This window comes from Toxorhynchites rutilus, chromosome 2 (genome assembly GCF_029784135.1).
Source record: "Toxorhynchites rutilus septentrionalis strain SRP chromosome 2, ASM2978413v1, whole genome shotgun sequence".
NCBI classification, from domain to species: Eukaryota; Metazoa; Arthropoda; class Insecta; order Diptera; family Culicidae; genus Toxorhynchites; species Toxorhynchites rutilus.
Genome location: NC_073745.1, coordinates 131,972,050 through 131,997,815, shown reverse-complemented (window position 1 = coordinate 131,997,815; position 25,766 = coordinate 131,972,050). Strand labels below are relative to the sequence as shown.

At 36.5% G+C, this 25,766-nt stretch overlaps 1 protein-coding gene across 1 annotated transcript; it reads right to left on the bottom strand.

The window, feature by feature from the left end:
* Nucleotides 1-19,638: 19,638 nt before the first annotated feature.
* Nucleotides 19,639-20,494, bottom strand: LOC129770528 (uncharacterized). Its single transcript, XM_055773426.1, has 3 exons — nucleotides 20,274-20,494; nucleotides 20,082-20,221; nucleotides 19,639-20,019 (listed from the first exon to the last, which is right to left on the bottom strand). The coding sequence occupies exons 1-3, from the start codon at nucleotides 20,430-20,432 to the stop codon at nucleotides 19,899-19,901; spliced, it is 420 nt and encodes a 139-aa protein (XP_055629401.1). The 5' UTR covers nucleotides 20,433-20,494; the 3' UTR covers nucleotides 19,639-19,898.
* Between the last annotated feature and the right edge of the window lie 5,272 nt (nucleotides 20,495-25,766).

The following is a 25,766-nucleotide window of genomic DNA, read 5'->3' as shown; positions in this document are numbered from 1 at the left end:
ACAATTCCGACATTGTTACTGAATTTTTTCTTTATGATATAAAGTTGTCTTCATAAACAATTTTCGTATGAGACTTTTTCACCACCTGTAAACAAAAATGTTTTTCATTTGAATAGAATACTAATTTGATATGGAAAAAATAAACTTCATTCATAATTTTAATTTTGAAAACGTGTTCATTCCGACTGAAAATCAGCTATTCGTTGACACTCCTCTGAACTAGTAAACGCGATCTTTAGCGAGCGTCGGACGGCATACGGTTGCCCGGTTAATTTTTGCCACAATATTTCTAGCATACTACACCCAAACTAGCGTTGGCAGAAAAGATGCCATTTCCTGTTCATGAGAGTCAAATGCGCAAATAATGAACTATTTTAAAAGCTTAAAAATTGTTTGTATGTATGCGAGCAGACATCTCTTTCTGTTTTCTTTTCTCTTTTCATTTGGGATTGTGCAAAAAAAAGTCCATACGACGTCAATGGGGATCGAACCAAGGCCGGCTGGAATACAAAGTTACTTTGCACCTAAGTGGTGCGGACTCAATCCACTTCATTTTCAAGTAAATTCATGCATGTTTTCAAGCGATTTCTTGCAATAAATTCTCAGACCACCAGAGATGCCAGATTCACAAATATGTTTGTAAATTTACAGACATATCTGTAAAACACTTTTTATTTTTGTTGTAGACTTTTTGGATATAACAATATTTCACAGGTTTTTGAAAAATAAGAGGCTCTATTCATCATATCAAAGATATTTGACTCGCTATTTTTCCATAGTTTTAATACAGAAAAGTTATTATATTTAGTTTATATCAATACACATGACGTTAGACCAGCGACACTCAACCTGCGGCCCGGCAGACTTTCTGGTTGGCCCATCTGGTGTGTATGAAGTTTGGAACTCATACGCATTAGTTTTTTTGCCCTGACATCATTGCAGACGAAAGAGAGGATACGGTTATTCACAGAGGATACGGAAAAAATGTATTCTCTGCAGGTAGGGAAAAATGTTGAACGAAAATTGTCTCTGATAATTATTTTCTGTTCTAGATAAGATTGTTTTGCTGAAATGCAAGGAGATTTATTGAAAAATAGTTAAGTTAGGGTCAGGACTATGTCTTCTAAGTATTTAAATAACATCGAATAAAAATTTTCATTCTATTTTCAACAACTTACATTCGCTTTCGGGTCTGCTTATGACGAAATATGGGTTACTGTTCGATATTGTTACCACAGACATGGTTCATGGCCGTTTGGTGATCTAAAACTTGTATAGCCTTGCATGGCGGATGGAAAATATACACTGCATTTTCTTATAAATTTCATCAACGACAAGACAGCAAGCCTTGGTGAATGTCCAATATATCAACGAAGAAATACTGATTTTTATAAAAATTAACAACGCGTATGTATGTGTATGTATGTATGTGTAGATCGTTGAAACTTTTAAACACACTTACAACACATAAGTTATTTTTTATTTTACAACTAACATGTTCACTAAAAAATTTGTTTTTATGGCACAACAACCTTTTTCGGGTATATTATATACAGCCATTCCATGCAAAACCGATATAGTGGTTCTCAAATTTTCATTAAAAGTGGTAATTTTGTTCTTTATCGCAAAACACTAGACCCGTATTTTTTATTTTTTCATTAGGGTGTCCATTGCCATTTTAGGGTGGTCCGAAAAATCAATTTTTTCCACTTTTACCCAAAAATGACAAATGAAAATTATTAAATTTTGAATCACTGAACCGATTTAGATGATCGACATATGAAATTGAAACTGATGACCTAGCCTTTTATTGAAAAATATTTAACTTGCGAAAAAATAATTATATTTTAGTAATTATTGATTGTAGTCGTTTTTTATTTTTTTATGACTTTGGACTAGAGGGCGCCATATTTTTTTATATTTTTTCTTGAAGACTGAGGATTTTTTACACAACGTATCTCGAAATCAGAAATGCTATTGTTTCGTTTTTTAGATATGATTTTTCAAAGTTAACCGGTAGTTCGAAAAATCATTTTTCCCCCTTTTTCCAAAAATAACTTTCTGCAAAAACCATAACATTTGAACTACTGAATGGATTTAGATGATCGATATACTAAATTGAAGCCAATAAGTAAAATTTGAAAAAATATCACACTTGCGGGAAGATTGGATTCTAGTCGCATAGATCTAGTTTAGTCACATAGGAATATTGATCGAAGACTTAAAACATGTTAAATCTACAAAATAATAACTTAAAAACGATGATTATAGCATCTCTGATATCGAGCTTTGTTAGGAAAATAATCCTCATCCTTTCTATAAAAAATATAAAAAAATATAGCGCTCCTATCTTTAACCGAGAAAACTAAGAAAAACAAACTCTTTGTTTTTGAAACCCCTCTGGTTCTGGGTCTGGTTCTAGGAGAAGACTGGTGAATGGATGTGGTAAAATCTGCGGGACGCCGATGATGAAGTAGAGGATGGATTCCTTGAAGAGGGCTCTGATGTCTAGGTAATCGTATGCTTGGTCTGGATGTAGAATGGTAATATTTTGTTCTTCTAACTTATCTGAGATAAACTTTAGTTCTTCTGCTTCTAGAAAATTCTTAGAAATGATATTTATTTTTGCAAGTTGTATAACTTCGAAAATTGAGTCTAGGTGTTCTTGTATTAGGTCGACATGATAAGAAATTTTAAATGCCTGTCGGATTGCTGTGAAATTTTGATTGACAAGTTTGTTGGTGATTAGAGATTGTCTGGCTGATATAATTTGTTGCTTGATTATTCTTTGTTGTTCATTAACGGAATCTATTAATTTGTTTATACGTTTTCCTAGATGTTTGTTGATAGTTACTTGAATATTATTTTGTCTTATAAGTTCTTGGTTGCCTCGTTTTAAGTCATTTATATCGTTATCTATTTGGATTCGATCTTCTTCATCTAAATTGCCTGTAATCGCCTTTATGGCTGAGCCTAGAAAATTGAATGCTCCTCTCTTGTTTCTTCTATTTGGTAACAATTTCATATACGTGTTTTGGGCTTTCTTAAATTTGGACTGTAATGTGATATAAACGTCGCTGAAGTCTGTGAATATTTTAAGTCCGTCGATAGTGATAGCGATGTTGTTTAGTAATGGTCTATAGTCTTCCAAGTCTATTGTGTGATATATCCTGTGACGTCCAGTCTTAATTAGTACGTTTCCGGTCTGTAACGTCACTAGTCCTGGGTTTCTGGTCAGGTCATGTATTTGTATCGTTCTCGATGATGAGGTCGTGATGAACGTCAGCGTAATTAGTTTTAGAAGTTGGCTCCGCAACATCTATAATTTAGAAAAATAATTTGTATGGTTTCATTTTCGCCGAATATTTTCTTTGTGTATTTCTCTGCCAGAGTGGTCCAGAAACGTTCTACCTTTATCTTGGACAACTTTGACTGGGAAATACATTTCTTTTCCTTTGTTCCTTATTCCTTGTCTTCTATTATATACGGTTTCTTCCTCTCGAAGAACCGGTGGGTGTTCTCTCTTCTTATTATGGTAACCCAAATTTTTATTTTTAGTTTTATCTGATTGTACAATAATTTCATTGTAGAATTTGTTTCTGTTTTCTAAAATCTTTTCCATATCAAGAGGCCTTTCCTCTCCATCCCTTATTCCGTAGAATATTTCCCGGGGTTTGGTTTTTGTGGTAGAGTGGACTGTGTTGTTGTATATGGTGCAAGCTATTCTAAAAACTTCTTTTTCGTTTATGTCGGGATAATTAGGCTTAGTACAACGATAGATTTCGCCCAAAGTTGAGTGAAACCTCTCCACTGTACCATTACTTGAACTATGGTTTGGAGGAGTGAAATGGATGTCTATTTTTAAGTTTTCCAGAAGAGTTTTAATTTCGATGGATTTCATTGAAGGTTCGTTGTCAGTAACGATCAAATTTGGGGTACCATAAATGGAAAAGTATTTAGTTAATCCTTTACGTACATCTTGAATGTTCCTAGATTTGATGGGAATCAATGTAGCGTATCTCGAGAATTTATCTAAAAAGGAAAGGAATATATTAGGTTGTTTTAAGAATATATCTAGATGTATTAAATCTAAAGGCTTTTTTGGGTCCGGAGTGGGTCCGAGCATGATTTTGTATGGATGCCTCTCGTATTTATTTTTATTACAAATGCGACAGAGCCTTACAAACTGTCGTATTTTTCTTTTCATTGCTGGGAAATAGTACCTGTTTGCTATTTGTCTATTATTTTCCCATACCCCTCTATGTCCATTTTCGTGGGTTTGTTCTATAACAATATTTTGTTCCTCGGCCGTTTTCAGATCTATGAGAATTTTTTGAGAAAAATAAATTTTGAAAGGTTTGCCTCTACTGAAGTAGTTTCTATAGACGATTTGAATCGTCTGTATCAACTTTTCCGGGCAAAGGATGCAGTTTGATCTTTTGGGATCAATGTAATCTTTAAACATTTTTATTAGGTATGGAACTCCAAATATCAATTTCGTAATTTTTTGTCGGAAAACTCGTGGAAATATTTCTTCATAGGTTTCTTCTTCGTTGGGTCCGATTTTTAGAACAATCTGATTACAGAACTCGTTTAATGGTTTTTCTGTGCCTGGGATAAAGTCAGAATCGTCGGTATCAGCAGAGTGGGCCGTGGCTCCGTCTGACGAAGTGTCGCTTTCAGATGTGGAAGAAGAGTTTTCTTCCGCTTCATTGAGGTTGATTTCCTCTCGTACTCTGGAAAGACTATCGGCTACGATGTTCTGCTTTCCAGGTCTGTATTTAATCTCGTAATCAAATTCTTCTAAATAGAGGCGCCAATGAATGAGTCTGCTATTTGAGTTTTTAAGGTTTAAGCTATATGTGAGAGGTTTATGATCGGTGTATAGAGTAAATTTTCTTCCGTAAAGATAAGGACGGAAGTATTTACATGCCCACACGATCGCCAAAAGTTCTTTCTCGATTGCGGAATAGTTTTCTTCTGACTTATTCAGCGTTCGAGAAGCAAAGGCAATTGGTTTGTCACTGCCAATTTGCCCCTGTGACAAAACGGCTCCAACTGCGAAATTGGAGGCGTCTGTTGTCAAAATAAATGGTTTGTCGAAATTCGGGTACTGTAATATATCACTCGATGTAAGAATATTTCGACATCGCTCAAAGGCATCTACGAAATCCTTAGTGTGAGTGATAGCTTCTCCTTTTCTCAACGTTTTTGTAAGTGGTTTGGCTATTTTCGCAAAGTCTCGAATAAACTTGCGGTAATAGCCTAAAATTCCTAAGAATCCTCTTAGTTCTTTTTCATTCTTCGGAAGTGGCCATTTTCTGATGATTTCCATTTTCTCGGGATTTGGCTTTACTCCTTCACGAGTTACGATGTGGCCTAGAAAGGCTACTTCTTTGTGAAGAAACTCGCTTTTATCGAGTTGCACCTTCATATTGAATTTTCTAAGACTATCAAAAATTTTCTTTAGGTTGTCAAGGTGTTCCTTTAGGCTGGTAGAGAACACGATGATATCGTCCATGTACACAAGACATCGGACACCAATGTGCTCTCTCAAAACGTTATCCATCACGCGTTGAAACGTTGATGGAGCATTTTTCAAACCGAATGGCATTCTTAAAAACTCGTAGTGTCCGTTTTCGACACTAAACGCAGTTTTTTCGATGTCACTCTTATCCACTTCGATCTGGTGAAATCCAGATGCCAAATCAAGTGTTGAAAAATAAATGCAACGGCCAAGCTTATCAAGAATGTCGTTAATATTAGGAATGGGATAACGATCATCGATCGTTTTCTCATTCAGCTTACGATAATCAATGACAAGCCGCCATTTCTTCTGGCCGGATGCGTCCATCTTTTTTGGGACTATCCAGACTGGTGAAGTCCAAGGGCTACTTGAAGGTCTTATAATGCCTTGATCAAGCATTTTCGAAATCTGTCGCTGAACTTCCTCTCTATGGCAGAAAGGGTAGCGATAAGATTTCGTGTGAATCGGTATATCGTCTTTTGTGGAAATTTTATGTCTAATCGCGTTGGTGAAGGTCAGTTGTTCGCCTTCTACATAAAATATACTCTCATAATCTGCAATCACTTTCATTAGGTTAGATTTTTCTTCTTTGTTCAGATGATCAACTCTCAATTGATCGAAAATGGGTGTCCTGCCAAATTGAGTTACATAATCTAGGTTCGGTTCCTCTAAGGAAAAATTGTTAAGTTCAACATCTAGAGGACGTTTTATTAATACTTTTGAAGGGCTTTTTGATATGTTTGATACAGTGAAAAAAGCATGGCTATCTTTTGAATTGTAGATACCAGAGTGTATGATAATGTCCTTAGAGAGAAAAATGTCATCTTCCAAATAAAATTCTCCATTATTGATGATAGTTGGAAAATTCACAATTTTTGTCTCATTGGAATTTAACTGGATTATTGCCGAATTTGGATATTTTCGAAACATTTTCAGTACGCCAGTGGGGAATTTCAACTCATTTTGATCTGTTAATATGTTGACTTTTAGTTCACGTAAGGTCTCGTATCCTATGAGACCATCGAAAAATTTGTGGAAGTCGAATATGTAAAATATTTGTTTTTTTTGATCCTGGTATTGTGGAAAAGGGGTTGAAATTTACGAATTGATCTTTATTTTGCGAACCATTAACGTTCGTTACCTTTACAGGTTTGGTGAACTTGCATTTGTCCAAATTGACATGTTTCGGACTAATGTAGTTTTTGTTCGCTCCCGTATCGATCAAAAACTTCAGTGGTCCTTTAGTGGTATTGATTTGTATGTACGGTATAAAATTGTTTACGGAGGAGTTTCTTGGGCCGTAATTATCTGAAAATTCAGTTCATCGGTGGAAGTGGTATTTTCTTCGACACTCTCTTCCTGATTGGTTACCACAGGTTGAAAAGATGTACTAGCCATCGATTCATTGTGATAATTATCCTGCTCATAATTTTCTTCATCATAGGTTTCGTATTCACAATTTGGTCCTTCGTACGGGCCGTAAGGATCAGACATATTTGTGCCTTCGTGGTAATTGATTGCTCTCCGAGGTCTATTCATATAGTTTATTTTATTAGATCTTATTGAAGGGTCTACATCCATGGGAGTAGGCTTCGGCATCTGAACTGGTCTTGGGGCGAATACGTTTCGCGGAGGAACTTGCGGTTGATTTAGAAAGCTTTGGTTCTGATGTTGTTGGTAAGGTGTGTGGAATTGATTCATTTGAGGTCTTTGAAAATTTTGCCGTTGATTAAAAGGATTCATTTGTAATCTCGAAAAATTTTGCTGTGGATTTAAATGATTCGTTTGAGGCTGATACTGGGCTCTTTGGTAATGATTAAAATTATTCCAGTTCTTTTGCCTTGGTGGGGGAGGTGGTGCTACAACAATCGGTTTTTGGAATCGATTTGTAGTTTCCATCTTATTAAGACCGCATTTATTTTGATAGTTTCTCTCTTCAATAGAAGCATCGAAAGCTTCTTTTAATTTTTTTGGTTGGCGGGCTCTTACGTTCCCGCCGATGGGCTCTTTTAGTCCTGCTAAAAACACTTGAAGAGCATTCTCCTGGTGTGTCGAGATTCTGTCCGTTCTCAAGTTGAGATCGAATGTTGAAATATTTGTATGGTTTATCAAAAGCGAAAGCAATTGATGAACCGAACTATAAAAATCTTCTATTGTTCCAGCTTGTTGCAGTTGGAACAATTCGCGGGTAAGCGTGACAGAATCACGCTTGTCGTTATAGTAAGCTATCAGGTTAGCTTTAATTTCTTCCCAGATTAGCGGTGTCCCGTATGTTTCTAAAACTCGGTCCGCATCTCCGGTTACTTTCGAGCGTATGGATTGAAGCCATACTTGCTCGAAGGGTGTCCCTTTAAGAGTTTCTAAAAAGGGCAACAGATTTTCCACTGCTCTAATGAAGCAGTGTAATTTGACGGGGTTACCGTCGAATTGCGGCAATTCGCGGATTGCCTGGGGCGTTTGCATCGCCTTTAGGATTTTCTCCGCCTTGTCGAACATTACCGCTGTTTGAGCAATTCTGGCGGCTTCTTCGTGTTCATTTAAATTTTCCTCCTGTGCTGAGGTATTGCTCCTCGGTAATTCAGGGGATATGTTAAAACTGTTTGGGTTCATTGTTTTCGCGATTATTCACAAAGCACTCCAAGGTAAAAATTAAATCACCCTTGTTAGATTTGCTAGATTTTTTTTGTCTGATTTAACGTTTGGTTTTGTTTTAGATTAGTAGTTCACTTTTGTGATATAAAGAGAGTCGCTTACGGTGTTACCCGGGCTCGTCTCTCTGAATTAGTAGTTTTTTATTATATTTTATGGATGTGGATACAGCTTTTTTTGTCTCAGGTAAGCTTTGTATCACTCCGATTAGATGATTGTTAATTTGACTAAGATCTAATTACTTACTTGATGAAAAGGTATCACTCGTGCATCCGTTGTAGTTCTCCAATCGTCAGCCACTCGATATTCGTTCGCGCGGGAAATCACTTTCGCGAATTGGATCTACGCGTGAACATTTGAACGAGCAATCCTACCGACTGCGCCAATTAAGTTACATGAGGATATCGAAGAGTTTTTAAAAAGAAAGGAAAGACCGGTTTCACAGAGAGCACAAGTTAGACTGATTTTATTATTGTCAATTTTACATCATGAAGCCTAGCCATTTACCTAAAGCCCTTACGCAGCACATTCTATCCAGTCCGTTGTCGCGTCAGGTACAGAGTCCGAATCGGTGTTTTACGTTGGTGTCCTAAATTGTTGTTTCGCTTGCGTTAACTTATATATATATATATATATATATATATATATATATATATATATATATATATATATATATATATATATATATATATATATATATATATATATATATATATATATATATATATATATATATATATATATATATATATATATATATATATATATATATATATATATATATATATATATATATATATATATATATATATATATATATATATATATATATATATATATATATATATATATATATATATATATATATATATATATATATATATATATATATATATATATATATATATAGATGGCCCCCCTTTGGCGTCCAGCACTTCCTGCAAGCAACGAGGCGAGATTCCTGGTCACTGTAGACGGAAGTGCCCCCCAGAACTCCGTAATCGTCGTTTCGAGTTCCGCTTTGTTCCCTTGATTTTTATTCTTCAGATGGTTCTTGATTTCCCACCAAAGATCCTCAATAGTATTGAAGTCCGGTGATTTCGGAGGTGTTTTGAGTTGATTGGGACATTATAGAGCAGGTAGGTATTTCTGTTGAAAGTAGTAATCACGAGGGAGAGCCAATTTCTGCACGGGACACTGAAGGTTACGTTTCAGGAAGTTCAATGAAGCCATCTTGTCCTTCACCGAATCGATAAACTCCATGGTTCCAGTTCCAGAAGCCGCCATCGTACCATACATCATCTGACTACCGTCACCGTGTTTTACTGTGGGAACCAAATGTTGAATCTGAAGCACCAATCCTGGTTTCTGTCCTTCATCCGATTCAAAGAGATTGGTTTTCATCTCATCCGTATAAAGGACCTTCCAGAACTCCTTATGTCAGTTTACATATGACTTGGCAAACTGTAGTCATTTTTCCATATTTGCCTTTGAGATGAAACGGCCAACAAGACCCCTCAGATTGTTCTTGTATGCTGCTCTCCGGACAGTGTCTATGCTGACCGGTCAGCCAATGATGCCAACTACTTCGGTAGTCAATTTAGGGATGTTTGTTTTAGAGTTCTTTCGAAATGTTCGCACAATTACTCGTTCATCATCAGAAGACAGGATACGTTTGTGTCTTCTACTCGGGAGATTTTCCATGGTTCGTATTTCCACTTGTTTAAGATTTTCTTTGCTGTATAGTGGGTTCTTCCAACTAAATCTGCTATTCCCTGCAATGTCTTTCCACGACAATTCATATTTATTATTATTGTACGTGTAACAATATCTCTTTATTTCCTCTAATTTTCCATTTTGATTAAAACTTTTTCAAACATCAATAAAAAACGAAAACCGACACTGAACAAGTAGTGGCTGAGTGTTGACACCAATCGATGACGAAAAAAAGTGCGCTAATTCGCAAAGATCTTAGAGGCTGTCCACAGACCACGTGGACGCCAAAAGCACAATTTTAGACTCTCCCCTCCCCCTTTGTGGACAAGCGTGGACATTGACCAGACCCTTCACCCTGTTGCCCACGTGGATATTCTTGGATATTTTTTATTATTAAAAATTACCAAGTAATTACCTCGATTGCACCCTTATTCCATTTCAAGTTTGTTTCATGTTAGTTTTTGTTTCTTCATCAATGAAAGAAAATAAATTTTGGGAAGGGGAAGGGCTGTTTCAACTAACTTTTCCCATCACACGAATGAGGAGTAAGGAGTTCATGGAAGTATTCCTGACTAATTTGGTGCCGTTTTTGCATCGAAATCACCGTGATGATTGGTTATTCCAACGGAATAGGGCATCATTTCATAAAAGTCGGAAGTCCATTACATGGTTTATTATTGGGGCTTCAAATTCGAGACTAATTACCAGTTCAAACCCCAAGCGATAACTTTTGTAGAGTGATCGTGCGTAGAATAGATGTAGCTAACAGGCAGTATGGGAGTTTTATGGAGCTTCAACAAGCAGTTTCCCCCATGTTGATCGAGATTCAAATTTCCACATGCCGTAGCTTGGCCGAATACGTTGTTTGAATTGATTGAGAACTAAGGATGGCCTACGAATTATAAACTTATTGTAATTCGTGCGAAATTTACTGTTGATTTTGTAAATGAGTGATAGTTTTCTCTTCGCGGTTGTCTGTCTGCTCTCCGCCACCAAACCTTTTTTACCGTGCGTATGGTTTGTATGGTGGCTCACAATCACCATAGAAAAGAACTACAGGCTAACTTTTTTTTGTGCGTGTGATAGGGACCACATAAAAAAATCGCATAAAAAATCATGCTAAACTTCACAAGTAGCTTTAAAAAATCGTGTTCGGAACACATTTTGAAAAAAAACTTTTTCTGTGCGGTATATAGGGACCGCATAAAAAAAGTTTCTCCCTAGAAAATAACTCAAATCCACGCCATTCACCTCTCAATTTCCTTTTGTTTTTCTGCTTTGCGACGGGACAGTTTGCCTTTTCGGTTGCCCGTGACTGTTTTGTGCTTTTAGTTGCATGTCGAAACGTGTTGCTGTTAGAAATCATGTCATGCAAACACTTAGAAAAACTTAAGCATTTGATGGGAGGAAGGGAATGATTTCAGAAGTGGATAATTGAGACGCAAATATGCTTTTTTCGCACTGAAATGTATGTAAACCATCGAAAAAAACTGAATGGACGATAATTTCTTCAAATATGCTTCTTTTCATATACCGCACAAGAACAAAAAACCGCACAAAAAAAAAATTAGCTCGAAAACAGGTTTTACTGTATAGTCAAAAACCATGTTGATGGACTTGTTTCGAAAGATACCACACGAAAGAGAGTTATAGAATATGATTTTTTTATATAAACACAGCATATTGAAACACATTATTCAGTAGATACATATGTAAAGTTCACAAAGAATTGAATAAAACTTGTTTACCTTTATAGTCTTACAAATTATGTATCACTGCTCTTTCAAGTGAAAATAATTCCGAAAAGCAAAATCCTCATCTCCAAACCGACGCAAATATCGATCGCCTACACTAAAAAGATACGAGATTTTTTTTTTGCTGATGTCCTGGGGCATCTACCCCCCTCACCGTGGACAAGCGTGGACATTTTCGTAACCCCTACCCTCCCTAAAGTTGTCCACGTGGTATGTGGACTTACAAGGTTAATTTGTTCGGAGAAATTTAAGGTGTACACTCAATTTTGCGATACCGAGAATACAGATTGTTTTCAATTTTTAAGGAATAAACAATTAAAAGAAAACTTTTTGCGAAATTTTATTACACGTACAGCTAGTTAAATGTGTGAGTAATTAATATGCATCAAATGAATCAATGTATTCAAAATATTTTCTACCAAATAAATGGAAAGTATCGTCAAGTAGCATTTGTACTCTCAGATTTGCGATAGACTGTACGTGAAACATCGGTAGGTTTAGTGTTAAAGAGTTAAAATACATCTTCACATCTGGGATCTCCGACCGAGACGTTGGTTCATGAGTAGATCTAGACATCAGTTGAGTGAATGCCGTTTGCCAAAAGTTTTCAAAAGGGAAAGAAAACACTTTCAGAAACTTATCGTTTGGATGTTATCTCTATACAGGAATGATATAGATGTTTCAATGATTTAATCAGCGCTAAGAAAACAATAAATTTGAAAGATTATTATTGTAGTCATCAGATTTTATTATCATACTAGCTGACCCGTTGTTCGTTGTTCTGCCATAAAATTAATTCTGATGATCTACACATACGTGAAACGTTCGTGACTCTTGTGTTCACACTTGTGTTTGACATATCGAGGAATAGAGCGCCAAGTTGATGATCACCGACAAAAATTTATGAAAACAAACCTTTCCTTGTATTCCATTCCCGATGTATTGCATTTACGAATCTGACATGTTTGTTCTCATGAACGTTAAATGTGAAGTGAAAAAAGGAATATATTTTTGTCGTAGAGTAGACAAATTAAATAAAGAAAATCAATATAAATTTCGTTGTTGCAAATGTGTTGTTCTTCATCGAACCACAAAACTTAACTTTGATATGAGCATTGATTGTTTCGCTCAGCTGAGGCGAATAGTGCACTGCCAAACAGTTTTCCATATAAATGTCTGCGTTGTTAAATTTTATGAATGATTGTCCATAATTATCATTTCTTCGTTGATATATTGGAGATCCATCTAGACTTGCGGTCGTGTCGATGGTGAGATCTTTAAAAAAATACAGTGTGAATTTTCCATCTGTCATGCAAGACTATAAAAGTTTTAGATCACCGCACGGCCATGAACTATGTCTGTGGTAACAATATCGAACAGTAACCCATATTTCGTCATAAGTTGTTGAAATTTGCAGTAACCCACATTTAAGTTGTTGAAATTTGAATGAAAATTTTTATTCGATGTTGTTTAAATACTTAGAAGACGTAGTCATGACCGTAACTTAACTATTTTTATATAAATCTCCTTGCATTTCAGCCAAAATATTATTCAGAATATAAATTAAATATCAGAGACAATTTTCGTTCAAGATTTTTCCCTACCTGCAGAGAATGTGTTATTCTGTTACACAGAAGAATAGAGCCATATTTCATTAAAAAAATTGTTTTAAATCGTCTTTGAAGCAAACGGATGACAGGATGCGATATTGCAATAGAATCGGGTAATTTTGAAGCAATCGGATTTCAGAATACGGGTGAGTAGTTCATCAATAGACGCATCTGGAATTTTTGAGGAAATTACACTATCGATTTCCTCAGGGCGTATTTTGTCAACTATCCAAATTAAAAATGTGCATTTGAGGTAATCTCGTTTTTGCTATCCAGCCGAATACATCCAGCGAGGTGTTGAACTGAATACATGTAACGTTGTAATGAAGCTCATTCTAGATTTTGTTCATTTTTTTGTTTGAACACACGTGCTGTAATATCATAACAATGCATGCATTTAGGCCTGGTAATAGCAAAGGCTGTGTCGGCGTTGCTCATGATAGCGTCTTGTAAGTGAGTGTATTTTTCCTCACATCGCTTCTGATTGTCTAGAATCGCAGTCATTTGCTCTCTACATCTCTATCGTTCGCAAGTCATTCTACGTTGAGATGGTGAACATGGGAACATTAGGAGCATTAGGAATATTAGTACCATTGAAGAAGAAGATGGAGAGCGTTGTTTGAATGGTGGATGTTAACGATGAACTCCAGATTATTGTTTCTTGTTCTAATCACAATTTCTCGCATCGCTGTGCAGTAGCCTAACATGACTCCAGCAAGGTTTTCAACAACAAATGCATTGAATGTATACACGTGATCTCCAGTCGGTGTTTTAGTAGGATTGATGACAATAACGTGGTTGTCACCATGCACACCGAACTCATACTTGAAGAATTGATTATACCAAAATACTAAAATCGCGATTAAAAATAGGAGATGGGGGTGATTCTTTGAGATTATATGTACTTTTATGCCAAATTTAAGAAAAAAAAAGAGATGAATATTGTTTAGAATTTGTTTTTTACATAGAGCCACACTAATCGGTATAAAACATACGGTAATCGGTACCCTAGCGGTATTACATATAGTTTCCGTCCTATTCTTATGCCTACCAAATTTCTAGTGCATAATTTCATGAAAATCGGTCGAATCGTTTCGAAGAAGTTCGACCACGAACATCGTGACACGAGATTTTTATATACAGTCAACTCTCCCTAACTCGATATCCAAGGGACCATCGAGTTAGGGAGGTATCGAGATACAGAACATTTTTTCATATTTTTTTTTATGCCACAAATTGCAAATATATGATGTTAGGGTAAGTGTCCCAATATTAGGGCTTAAAAATATGACCCAATTAGGAATAAACCAATTATGGTACATGGGGTTTACTATAATTGGTACCATTGCGTATACAGGATATTACTATAATTGATTTATTTTTGTGCATTAGTACATTTACCCTATATGTACTAATGCACATGTACTATTATACATTCTTTTCTCAAATTTTAATATAAATTTAAAATACATAGGATGTTTGTTTAGTAGGCCAATTTTATTGTAAAATGGAATTGGAAATGGAAAAGGAACTAGGTTAACAAAGAAAATATTAATTATGTATGTAATTCAAACTGAATCTGAAGGGTCCTAGAGTATATTTGAATACAGTATGAGTGCTGAATAACATGAATGTAAAAAGGAAAAAAATACCGTTGTATCCTCCATTTCTAGCAGTCTTCATTTTACTAATTCATGGCGATAGTACTGTTTCAGGTTCTTGATTATGCCCAAGTCCAGCGGCTGAACTACTGAAGTAGAGTTTGGTGGAAAAAACTGCAAATTTATCGATTTAAGCTTTGGTTGGAGAGATTTTGGGTGCGCTGTACAATTATCAACGAACATGACCACCTTTGAGGAGAAAGAGATATAAGTATGATACATTCCCATTACACATAATTCCCGAATCAATACCTTTCTATTTTCTTTGGAAAATATTTCGTCAAGTTGCATAATCCATTTCTCAAAAAGAATAGAGGTCATCCAGGCCTTAGTGTTACTCTCGTATATCACTGGTAATGACTTCTTCTTTTTGAAACACCGTGGGTTTTTACTCTTTCCAATGACCAGCAATGGTAGTTTATCGCTTCCGTCCATGTTGGTTACACACATGACTGTCAGACGTTGTTTCGAATATTTTCCTCCGTGGCAAGTTTCTGATCGAAATGCAAATGTTTTGTCTGGCAAACATTTGCAGAAAAGTCCTGTTTCGTCTGCATTGTAGATATCACGTGCATCATACTCGGCGATTATACTGGGTAGGGTTTGCGAAATCCAGTTGTCCGTTACACTGAGATCTACACTGGCACTCTCGCCACATAGCTTCCGAAATGTCATCTTTTGCCGTTTTAAAAATTTACTTAGCCATCCAGCACTTCCTTTAAAATTGGGAATTCCCAGTTTCTGGGCAAATTCGCAAGCTTTCTCCCGAAGAATAAAACCTGAGAGAGGTAAATTATTCTCTCTTGAAAAAAAAAAACCATTTCGAACGCCCTCGATGCCGCCTTGTTCTGGATTTGCCACCAAAGCAGATTGTAAAAAGAACAAACTTTTTTCTTCAGCTACCTGCTGCCGTTTTGCGATTGCGTTTGCCACTCGCCACTCGCTGCAACTGCCTGTTGTTGTCTTGATGTGTTCTGTTCCGAATGCGGTTTTTCTTATCGTCGCGAGCAGCTTTACCAGCCAACTCGATCACTTCGGCGGCCGAAACTAGGAAACTAGGCGGCTAGGTGGACTGGTGCACTGGTACTAACGCGCTCGGCCTAGCTACCCTTGCGGGGAACTCCATATCAACACGGTTCGAGCGGGATTTTGCCTTTCCCTTCACTTTTCCTCCTTTACCATGTCCAGACATGGCTGCTTGGGTTGGTTTGTTGATGTGTTGTGATGCGAACCGATGCGAAGCGGGGATTTTTAAGCTGACTGGCTGGCTCGAGAATTACGCATGTGTGAGACTGCGACCAATGTTTCGTTCATTTTTTTCTTTTTCCTTTCCAATCGTGCTTCATTCTATTTCGCTGCTGCTCTGGTTGCCCGTTTTGGTCGGTACGATTTGAGGAGCACAAAATGGACCAATCAAAAATGGGCACATAGTGAATTTTGAGAATGCTTGATATTTCAAAATTATTCAATTATTTATCTCAAGAAAAATGAAATGTTATTCGTTATGATAGATGCGTAGATATATTTCCTATCAATTGATGCAAAAACCTTTGCGATCTATTGAGAAATGCTCGAGTTATAAGCGTTCCAAATCTTGCATTTTTTCCTACTTGTTCAGTGCCTAGATTTCCATTTCACCCCCTATATCTTCCGGTTAGACGTAGTTCTACGTCAAAATCCTTGATAATACGAACACTTCGTCTTCACTTTCAAGAGCAATTGAAATGACAGCTAGAAACGCACAAAAATAGTACGCGAGTTAGCGAGGTAAAAATCCATGGAAAAATGAAACAAAGCCCATCGAGTAAGAGAGGCATCGAGTTAGGGAGAGAAGAATGCATGTAAAATCAAAGGTGCCATGAAATTCATCGAGTTAGGGAAAATATCGAGTTACAGAACATCGAGTAAGGGAGAGTTGACTGTATACCCGCTCTAAACTGTTTTCGAGCGGTTATCGGTCCGATGTCGACCGAGCGCCATAAAATGTTACAAAAGTGCCGGAATCTAATCCCGCTTTGCCCCCCGCAAGCAGCACTGCCTATAGTTTCAGCTATAAATGAACTCGATACATCAACTGAGCGAAACGGCATCACTGCAAGTATTGTTTTTTCTCTTTCTATCCGAACTGTAATTTAAAACAAAACAGAAAATGTATCGAGAATCAGATGTCGTAAGTACGAGAAGTTTTCCAATTAGGTTACGATTTATTGTTTTATATTATATTTTTCCAGTTTGTTCACATGGTTTCACCAGATTGGGCCGCCTACATGATGCAGAATTCATTTGCCGTGCAACAAATAAGACAACAACACCAAACAATTGGTCGGTATACATGCCTCCTCCGATTTGGAATCCTGATGGAGCTGGATTATCTGGGATGATTATGCTATCACCTATCACCTTCAGGGGTAAGGAAAATTTCAATGTATATAGTTTTCTTCGATATTTGCTGTGAATACAATTTTCATTTCAGTGAGGCCACAATACTTCAATTAAGTAGTTGTTGGTTCACACTCGAACATTTCGTGGTCTTCGGATGGGACCAGTGCATATGAAGGATAGGTCGACAAAATCATTGCAAAATGGCACGATATCGGTATCGTTGTCGACACCATTTGTTGGGACCAACCTGACACAACAAAGTAGACTGGGTATTGGCGATCTAACGTACAAATCTACACCTAGGTGGCGCTGCGGTGAAAATGATGATGGTTTTAAATTTTGCCATGTGAGCTTATGGAAGATTTGTAGTTCTTTCCATAAATTACAATGTTATAATCATAAAAGATTATTTGATTGCGATGAGTTAGTAAGAAATTTAATTCTGCGCAATTTTATATATAACATGTAATTTATTTACCTCTTTCAGTAGTGAAAACTATAAAAATGTTGACAATGGTTGAATTAAAGAAGAAAATTCGAGAGCACAATCAAACACAAGTAGAAAAATGCACGATTCCTGCATGTGAGAACTACCTTGGAAAGCCCGGAAGTAAAATATACGTGTTTTGTTTTTGAGTTTTAGGTTACATTAGCATCATTTTCTTAGTTCAAAAACAAAATCCAGATGTCTCACCGATCGTTTACGTTTTGCGTTAGATCGCCAATAGAGAAGAGATTATTATGTACTACGGATTGGCGATTTAACGTACAAATCTACACCCAGGCAGCGCTGCGGTGAAAGTGATGATGGTTTTAAATTTTGCCATGTGAGCTTATGGAAGGTTTGTAGTTCTTTCCATAAATTACAATGTTATAATCATAAAAGATTATTTGATTGCGATGAGTTTTTAAGAAATTTAATTCTGCGCATTTTTTATATAGCATGTTATGTTCTTATCTCTTTCAGTAGTGAAAATTGTATAAATATTGACAATCGTTGAATCAAAGATGGAAATTCGAGAGCACCATCAAAAACAAGGAGAAAAATGCATGGTTCTTGCATGTGAGAACTATCTTGGAAAGTCCGAAAGTAAAACATACGTGATTTTTTTTCAATTTTAGGTTACCTTATCATCATTTTCTTAGTTCAAAAACAGAATCCACAGGTATTATTTGGTTGATATTTTTGAAAAATTAGTTCAATATGCTTTCAAGCTTTCTACTTTGGTACTTATTTGATTGAAAACATAAAAAAATGCATAATTAGGTGGAGCAGATGGCAGAATTTGCGAACGTAGTGTGCGTGATAGCATTGGCTGCCATAGTTACTTTTCACGTTATGACGTTATATTTGTGTTTATGTTCAATTGCCTTCCACATCCATATGAAAACGCTTTTTTTCGGCAAGTTTTTTATCAATTAAAAACAGATCTTTTCGTGGAGTTCCCACTGAATATGCATATAATGTGACAGCGTGGAGCGTGGATATTCGTGAAATGATGTCGGAAAAATGAATAAAAGTTATATTTTTGTGTCATTTTCACTCTCTCACCTTCATAGAAACAAACAAATTTTCGTTATTTTCGCGGTGATGTGATAATATTTTGAAGGCTCCCAGTACAGGGGTATGTGATTTGAGGGAAATTATTTACAATTCGCAACATTTAATTGAAAACTCTGCTATTTCCGAGGACTGAGAATTATACTGTTCTCTGAGCGTTTTTGCTCCATAAATGATGGAAGTAAGTCACAATACAATTATCATCTATTAAAAAACTATCAGTTACAAGATTTCATGAGCATTTCATGACATCATCAAATTGAGAGTTATTTCAATATTGTTTCGTCTCTTCTATATACTATCCATCTTCTTCTTCTTATATGGCACTAACGTTCCTAGAGGAACTCCGCCGTCTCAACGTAGTATTACTTGCGTCATTTTCATTAGTACTTAGTTGAGATTTCTATGCCAAATAACACGCCTTGAATGCATTCTGAGTGGCAAGCTCTAGAATACGCGTGACCACAGTGCAAGTCAGAGGAAATATACTATCCATATTGAATGCAAATAATGACAACACCATATTTTGTTCACCAATACAAATATTCTCTGCCTACTGCTCCACCTCATATGTACCTCATTGGTCAACTGGGAAACACTTACCAAGCAATCACAGTAACCTGATAACGAAGATGAGAACTGATGAAACACGAGAGAAATTTAAATATTGATGAAGAGGTAAATTCTACGTGCTCGCGCTGAGCAAACGTCAAACGAAAACGATAATGAGTGGATTTTGGATGGATTTTTTTCCTACTATGTAATAATTCAAATGTAATTATAGTTATATCATCAGTCCATTAAGCATTTCAAGATTTTTTTTATGTCCGAAATTTGATTCAGATCGATACTACAAGTACATTTTACACATTCACGCTGTTCATTCTTAAATTCATAAAATTATTCTAAAAGATTTTGCTTGACTAGATGTCATCGTTTCATGGTTTGCTGCTAGTTTTGATGACAATATTTACATTTCGAAATTCTTCATTGGTACGGATTATCACTGATTATAGAATTATGCTTCCCAGCATGAATTCATCGATATAAGCTTAACTGCTCCTTGAGACCATTCTCATCTAGACTCGGTTCTAAACTAAATTCCTCGTTCTGTTTCTTCAGCAGTTCAAATATAGCAGCCAATTGCTTTCGTTCGATCCTACGAGAAAATGGCCGATCATTGATAATAAAATTTTCAATTAATAACACCATATAGCTCACTCTTTTTCTGCTTCAATCTGTTCTGCCGTAAGGGTTTTCTCAAACGATTTCAATTTGGCTGACTTTAATTGCCGAACTGATTCTATTTTGGGACTATCGTCTGTAAAGTTATCATCACCAAAGTCGGAATCGTTCAATATCTGAAAATGTTTGTTTTTAAAGCGTGACCTTGAATGCTTGCCATTGCCTCACCTGTGATTTGCTATCCGTATCAACCGTTCCATTCGTGCATTGAGTTGCTGCTCCCAGGTAAATCGTCAGAACGACAACTGCAACCGAGATTGCTACGCTGAATATGTAAAATGTCGAAAGATTGCTAAAATAAATAAGCAAATTCTCCAAATACTTCATGTTGATCTCTGGATATTGTGGATATGTTAATTCGATTAGAAAGAACACAGAGAGAAAATTGGTAAGCGAATGAATCAATCAGTTTGACGTTCGAATGAATTCTGACTTGTGTGCAATGTTTGGGGGGCTTTCCAATGGGAAGTGCAGGAATTTTATCTATTTTCAATGTTTATTCTTAAATTATTCATCTGACTATCTTAGATCATTTAACACATTAAAAGTAAATATCCTAAGCACGTGATAAACTATAGGGGCAATGAAATTAATTTAATTTTTTCAATATGGATCGAAGTGTGTTGAGCGCTTGAAAGCGGACTCGAGACGACTAGCGTGACACTCACGTGATACACGTGTCGCGAGGTGATTCGTATAAATCGCAATATTGTCTATATGATCATCCTGTGGCATCATTTCCCATGTTTGAATATTAATTCTGTACTTTTTTATTTTTATTTATTTTTATAGAGACTTTGCCTAATGTGGCATTCGCATCTGAATTCTGTATTTCATCTGGAAAACAAACCAAACCACAGGTACGGTACGGATTGCGGATAAAGTTGCATACTCTTGTATCAGTTCAGAGAAATTATAACTGAATTTGCATAAATGGGGAGTCAGGTCGATTTGTTTGCCATGTAGCTTTCGGCTTAGTGAATTCAGATGTTCGAAAATATGATCGTTGACCGAACTTGGGAACTGGCCGAATTGCCGCCAAACTGAAAGACTATTGGATGTAAAGTACTGTTCAGGACAGAGGAGGATACGAAGGGAAAAGTTGCTGGCTATAAGTCAGGCTGGCAGTACAAGAATTCATAAAAATTCACACATTTGTATTAGGGTGGGAAAAAAGAAATCCCTTATTTTAGCGTGAAATTCAAAACTTTATTTAAGATGTTTCGGATTGTCCGATTTGGGTCGAATATGCACCGTGGTTGTATAATTTATTACCATTTTAAAGGTAGCTTCATAATGCTTCTCTTAGGCCGCGGTGACACTGCTTGCAGCTTATTACGAAAATGTGGCTGTACGAAACGCATGCAATCGTGAGAAGTAAACAACTACATAGATTTGTATTGGTGTGGTTACACTGCTTTGAGCGAACAAAATAGTTTGTTTCTTTTTGTCAGTGATTATACAATCAAATTTTCGTGCGTACTTCGATCCAATGCCACCTCGACCTTACAGAAGCTGGATTCAAAAAGAAGCTCGATGTTTGGGTGCCGCACCAATTAATACCAGAAAAAATTTTGGATCGAGTTTCTATCTGCGAAGCCTTGACCAAACGGAATAAAAACGACCTATTTCTTGAACGGATTGTGATTGGGGATGAGAAATGACTAAAAATGTCCACAATTCACTGACTAAAAAGTGTCCACATTTTCAATCCTTGTTTACATGAACAATAATTTTTTTTCAGGCATACTTGATTTGAGAGTGTATCGATTTCTTGTTGTCTTGACGCAAGGTCTTTAACACTCCTATACTCGCGCATTGGTCTGTCAGACCGAGAAATCAATAATTCGTTCATTTCTCAGAAAATATCAACACTACGACTTTGCGATTCTCTATAGCTTCGTTATTCGTCGTTCGTCATCGTTTAGCGTATCGCATGTGTTGGTACAAAGGGGACGTGTGTCACTTTTTTAACACTTTCGGTCTGACACGCCGACGCGAGTATAGGACTAACTTTTTTGGACAATTGCCTTTTTTATATTCTAGAATATTGTTGAATTAAATGTATATTTAATGTTAGTGGCGTGGAATATTTATTAAATATAACGCATAAGATCATTACCGGACCAATCTTATTTGATTTTAGTCCCTTTTTTAACTGGATTGAACGGATCCATATATTAACTATTCGTCGATATATTCGTCGTTAGATTCATACGTTCAAAAAAAAATATAAATGTTTGACTTTCGTATAGTTATTCGCTAAATATAATGGTCATACATATACACACTTGTGAAAGAATTTCACTTGTGGAAGAATTGTGAACAGTAAACTATAACCTAATCGGTAGCTTCTGGTAATTTTTAACAGTAACAGTTTCGGGGATATTGTTTTGTAATGGACAATATCGACAAGAAAACAAGAAAAAGAAAAGGAAGTTCCTAGAAATCCTTTTACATCATCTTTTTATGCCCCATCTAAAAAAGGCATTAATTCTTAGTTTACCAAGAAAACAGAGACAAACAATATTAGGAATATGCAAACTTTATATCCCAGAACCTTTATCATCGAGTAATTATCTAGAAAGTCGTTATATATTCTTCCCTTCGATAAGAGACCCGAAAAACACGCAACAACTGCATGAAATGTAAAAAATATGGATGTTTCGAACATGCAGTTATGCTGTGTTCTGATTCTTACTCCAATGAAACCACAATCGATTAATACGTTTTTATGTTATTTTATAGGTCTTTATACTTCCATGAATTCCATGAATATTCAGTTGCTTACTTTCAATTAATAACAGTGAAAAATTAGAATTTCGATATTTGTGTTGGAGTATCAAAAATTACTCTATTTTGAGGAGGCTGAATTAGATGACTATTAAAACATAATAAAGACGAAGAAAACATATGTTTTGGATTTTTTCCATTCAATCATACCCTCTTCTTTAAATAAATGCCAATAGAGCCTGAAAAATACACAATGGCAACATTACAGAGAAGTTCAATTTTGGGTCTGTGACACCGTGCGCGAGTATACGTGTTATGATTTTGCACGCGAGTATAGGAGGGTTAACGACGAAGGTGTTTGCCCAGAGCGATTCGGTCGAGTTTCTTGCGGGGCCCAAATTCAACTGTCGGTGCGCTAGAGAAATAAGCGGGCAAGGATAATAATGAATTCAGGTTCGATTCAGGACTACTTTTCTGTTGAATCCGAATGAAATCAACCGACTGCTGATTAGAAAACTTATACAAATATGTTTTCAGTCAATTATACAGTGTTGGAAATGATTATAAAAAATGAAGTTCAACCGAACGTACGTGTTTTATATACTATATTTGAACTACAATTTTATTGGAGAATATTAAATATTCTGTTCATTCGATTGCGAAGATTCTGTGAACATATCACACTGAAAACATATGTCACATTTATAAGAGAATAATCGTCATAAACTGTATCACATTTGGCAACTCCGATTTTTCACGTAATTCGTTTCCATCGTTCTTTGCGCTTGGTAGTTAAAAAGCTAACAGAAGAAGCAAGTTGCAAGTTTTTTGACGTAGAACTACGTCTTTCATTAAGGATGCCAAATCAGAAAACATAAAATAAAATAAACATAAAATAAAGTTAACGTTATTAACTTTTTTTTGCCGCGAACCGATTTTGGCGATTTATATACTAAACGAATCGGAAATTCCGTAAGATTTGTCTTATATGCTATACATTAGAATCCCCTGGTTTGTAAATGGTTAAAATTCATGAAAACTTTAAGCGTTTCCATTTTCCCATACATTTGTTCTGTCCATTTTTGTGCTTTCCCGAACAGAGCTGTCAATAACGAGCAACTAATCAACGACCAAAGGAGGGGAAATCGTAGGATTTAAAGTCTCCGTGAACAAAGGAAAAGTAGAAGAATGAAGGGGAATACTTGCCTAGAGTATAAACAGTGGATCTCGCTGAGGCACACTTTCATTCGGCATCGGACTGTTGAGCAATCCAGTTCACTTTGCTTTCGCAGCGCTTCGATCTAAGATTGGACCCCACCAGTGGTAATCCAACTTGGATATCGTCGTTTGATTTTTCTGTTCGTTTATCGCGTTATTCGTATCGTGTGTTTTTCTTTCCGCTTCATAAATTGGACGCTTCGTGTAGTATGTGATGAGCAAGAAGAAGAGGAAGGCAAGCTCGAGTCCTGCAAAAAAACAAACGCATTGCCAGGGGCAATACAATTTCGAGGCAAGCGTTATCTAATGATGCACGCGATGTTGGTGCAGTAAAAAAGACGGGTGGGTAATGTCGGGGACATAACCGGAGTGACGTAGGACTATACAAACGGGACAGCTTTTGTTAAATATATATTTTAAATATATTGTTTTATTTTCTTCTCCTACGTGAATACCTACCTATCTACCTGAAAAATGGATTAGTTTACTGTTTACTATTTATGAATATGTTGATGGTTCTGAAAAGAACCTTTGGTGTTGTGTTTCTGTTATCACTCGATATTCCCATCTTGTTCGGTTAAACCTTCCTGTTTAGCTATTGCGTTTGCCACTCGCCACAGCTTTCACAGTTGGAAAATTTCTTCCCATCCAGCTTGTGACATATTTTACAGTAAATTACATTCAATGGCACGTCGCATTACCACCACTCTGTATCGGATTGGAGGTAATTTTATCCTGTAATTGAACATTTGCGATGACAGTGGTACAGTGTCAACTTTCAATGTGGGGTCATAATTTGGACCCCGAACTCTATGTTTACAAAAATGTCCAACTAAATATGTCGCGTTACATGTCCGTCCAATTAGCTAAATGTCCAACTAATTGTAAATTACTGTACTTTCAATCTGGAAACATTTTAAGAATTGGTGAAAATCAATAAGCTCAGAACAACTGCCAAATTCACATACTCATCATATCCTGGCAAACAAATTATGAAAAAATCAATTTGTGTTTCATTATTATTTTGGATATTGTTTTAGAAAGCATAGAACTGTATTTCTCAAACTCTTTTTTGGAAGGTTTAATGGCCCTGAAAAGCGCCTTGTTTTATGGAATGGTTCCAATTTAGAAAACTTAGTACTCGTGGTTTTGAAAAAAACCATTTCGAACGCCCTCGATGCCGCCTTGTTCTGGATTTGCCACCAAAGCAGTTTGTATAAAGAACAAACTTTTTTCTTCTGCTACCTGATGCCGTTTTGCGATTGCGTTTGCCACTCGCCACTCGCTGCAACTCCCTGTTGTCTTGATGTGTTCTGTTCTGAATGCGGTTTTTCTTATCGTCGCGAGCAGCTTTACCAGCCAACTCGATCACTTCGGCGGCCGAAACTATATAACGCCGGCTAGGTGGACTGGTGCACTGGTACTAACGCGCTCGGCCTAGCTACCCTTGCTGAGCAATTGGCGGATACACCAACGGGGAACGGCACACCTGCACGGTTCGAGTGGGACTTTGCCTTTCCCTTAACTTGTCCTCCTTTGTTACGTCCACGATGCCGATGCCGTACAACCACACGGGTTTACGGTTTGAAAGAAAATAAGATATTTTTTTGGGGTCCGCGTGTTTTATACTCTAGCGGTACACACTCACAGGATAGAGACAAATCGGCAGACTCAGCCAGAGGGGCGAGTCCAACGAGACGAACTAATGAG

Excerpts from the sequence above, each read along its gene's own strand:
- LOC129770528 (XM_055773426.1), bottom strand. The coding sequence starts at position 20,432 with ATGAAGTATTTGGAGAATTTGCTTATTTATTTTAGCAATCTTTCGACA. Across the intron at positions 20,222-20,273 it reads ATACGGATAGCAAATCACAG|ATATTGAACGATTCCGACTT; the intron begins GTGAGGCAATGG and ends AAACATTTTCAG. Across the intron at positions 20,020-20,081 it reads CAGATTGAAGCAGAAAAAGA|GATCGAACGAAAGCAATTGG; the intron begins GTGAGCTATATG and ends ATTTTCTCGTAG.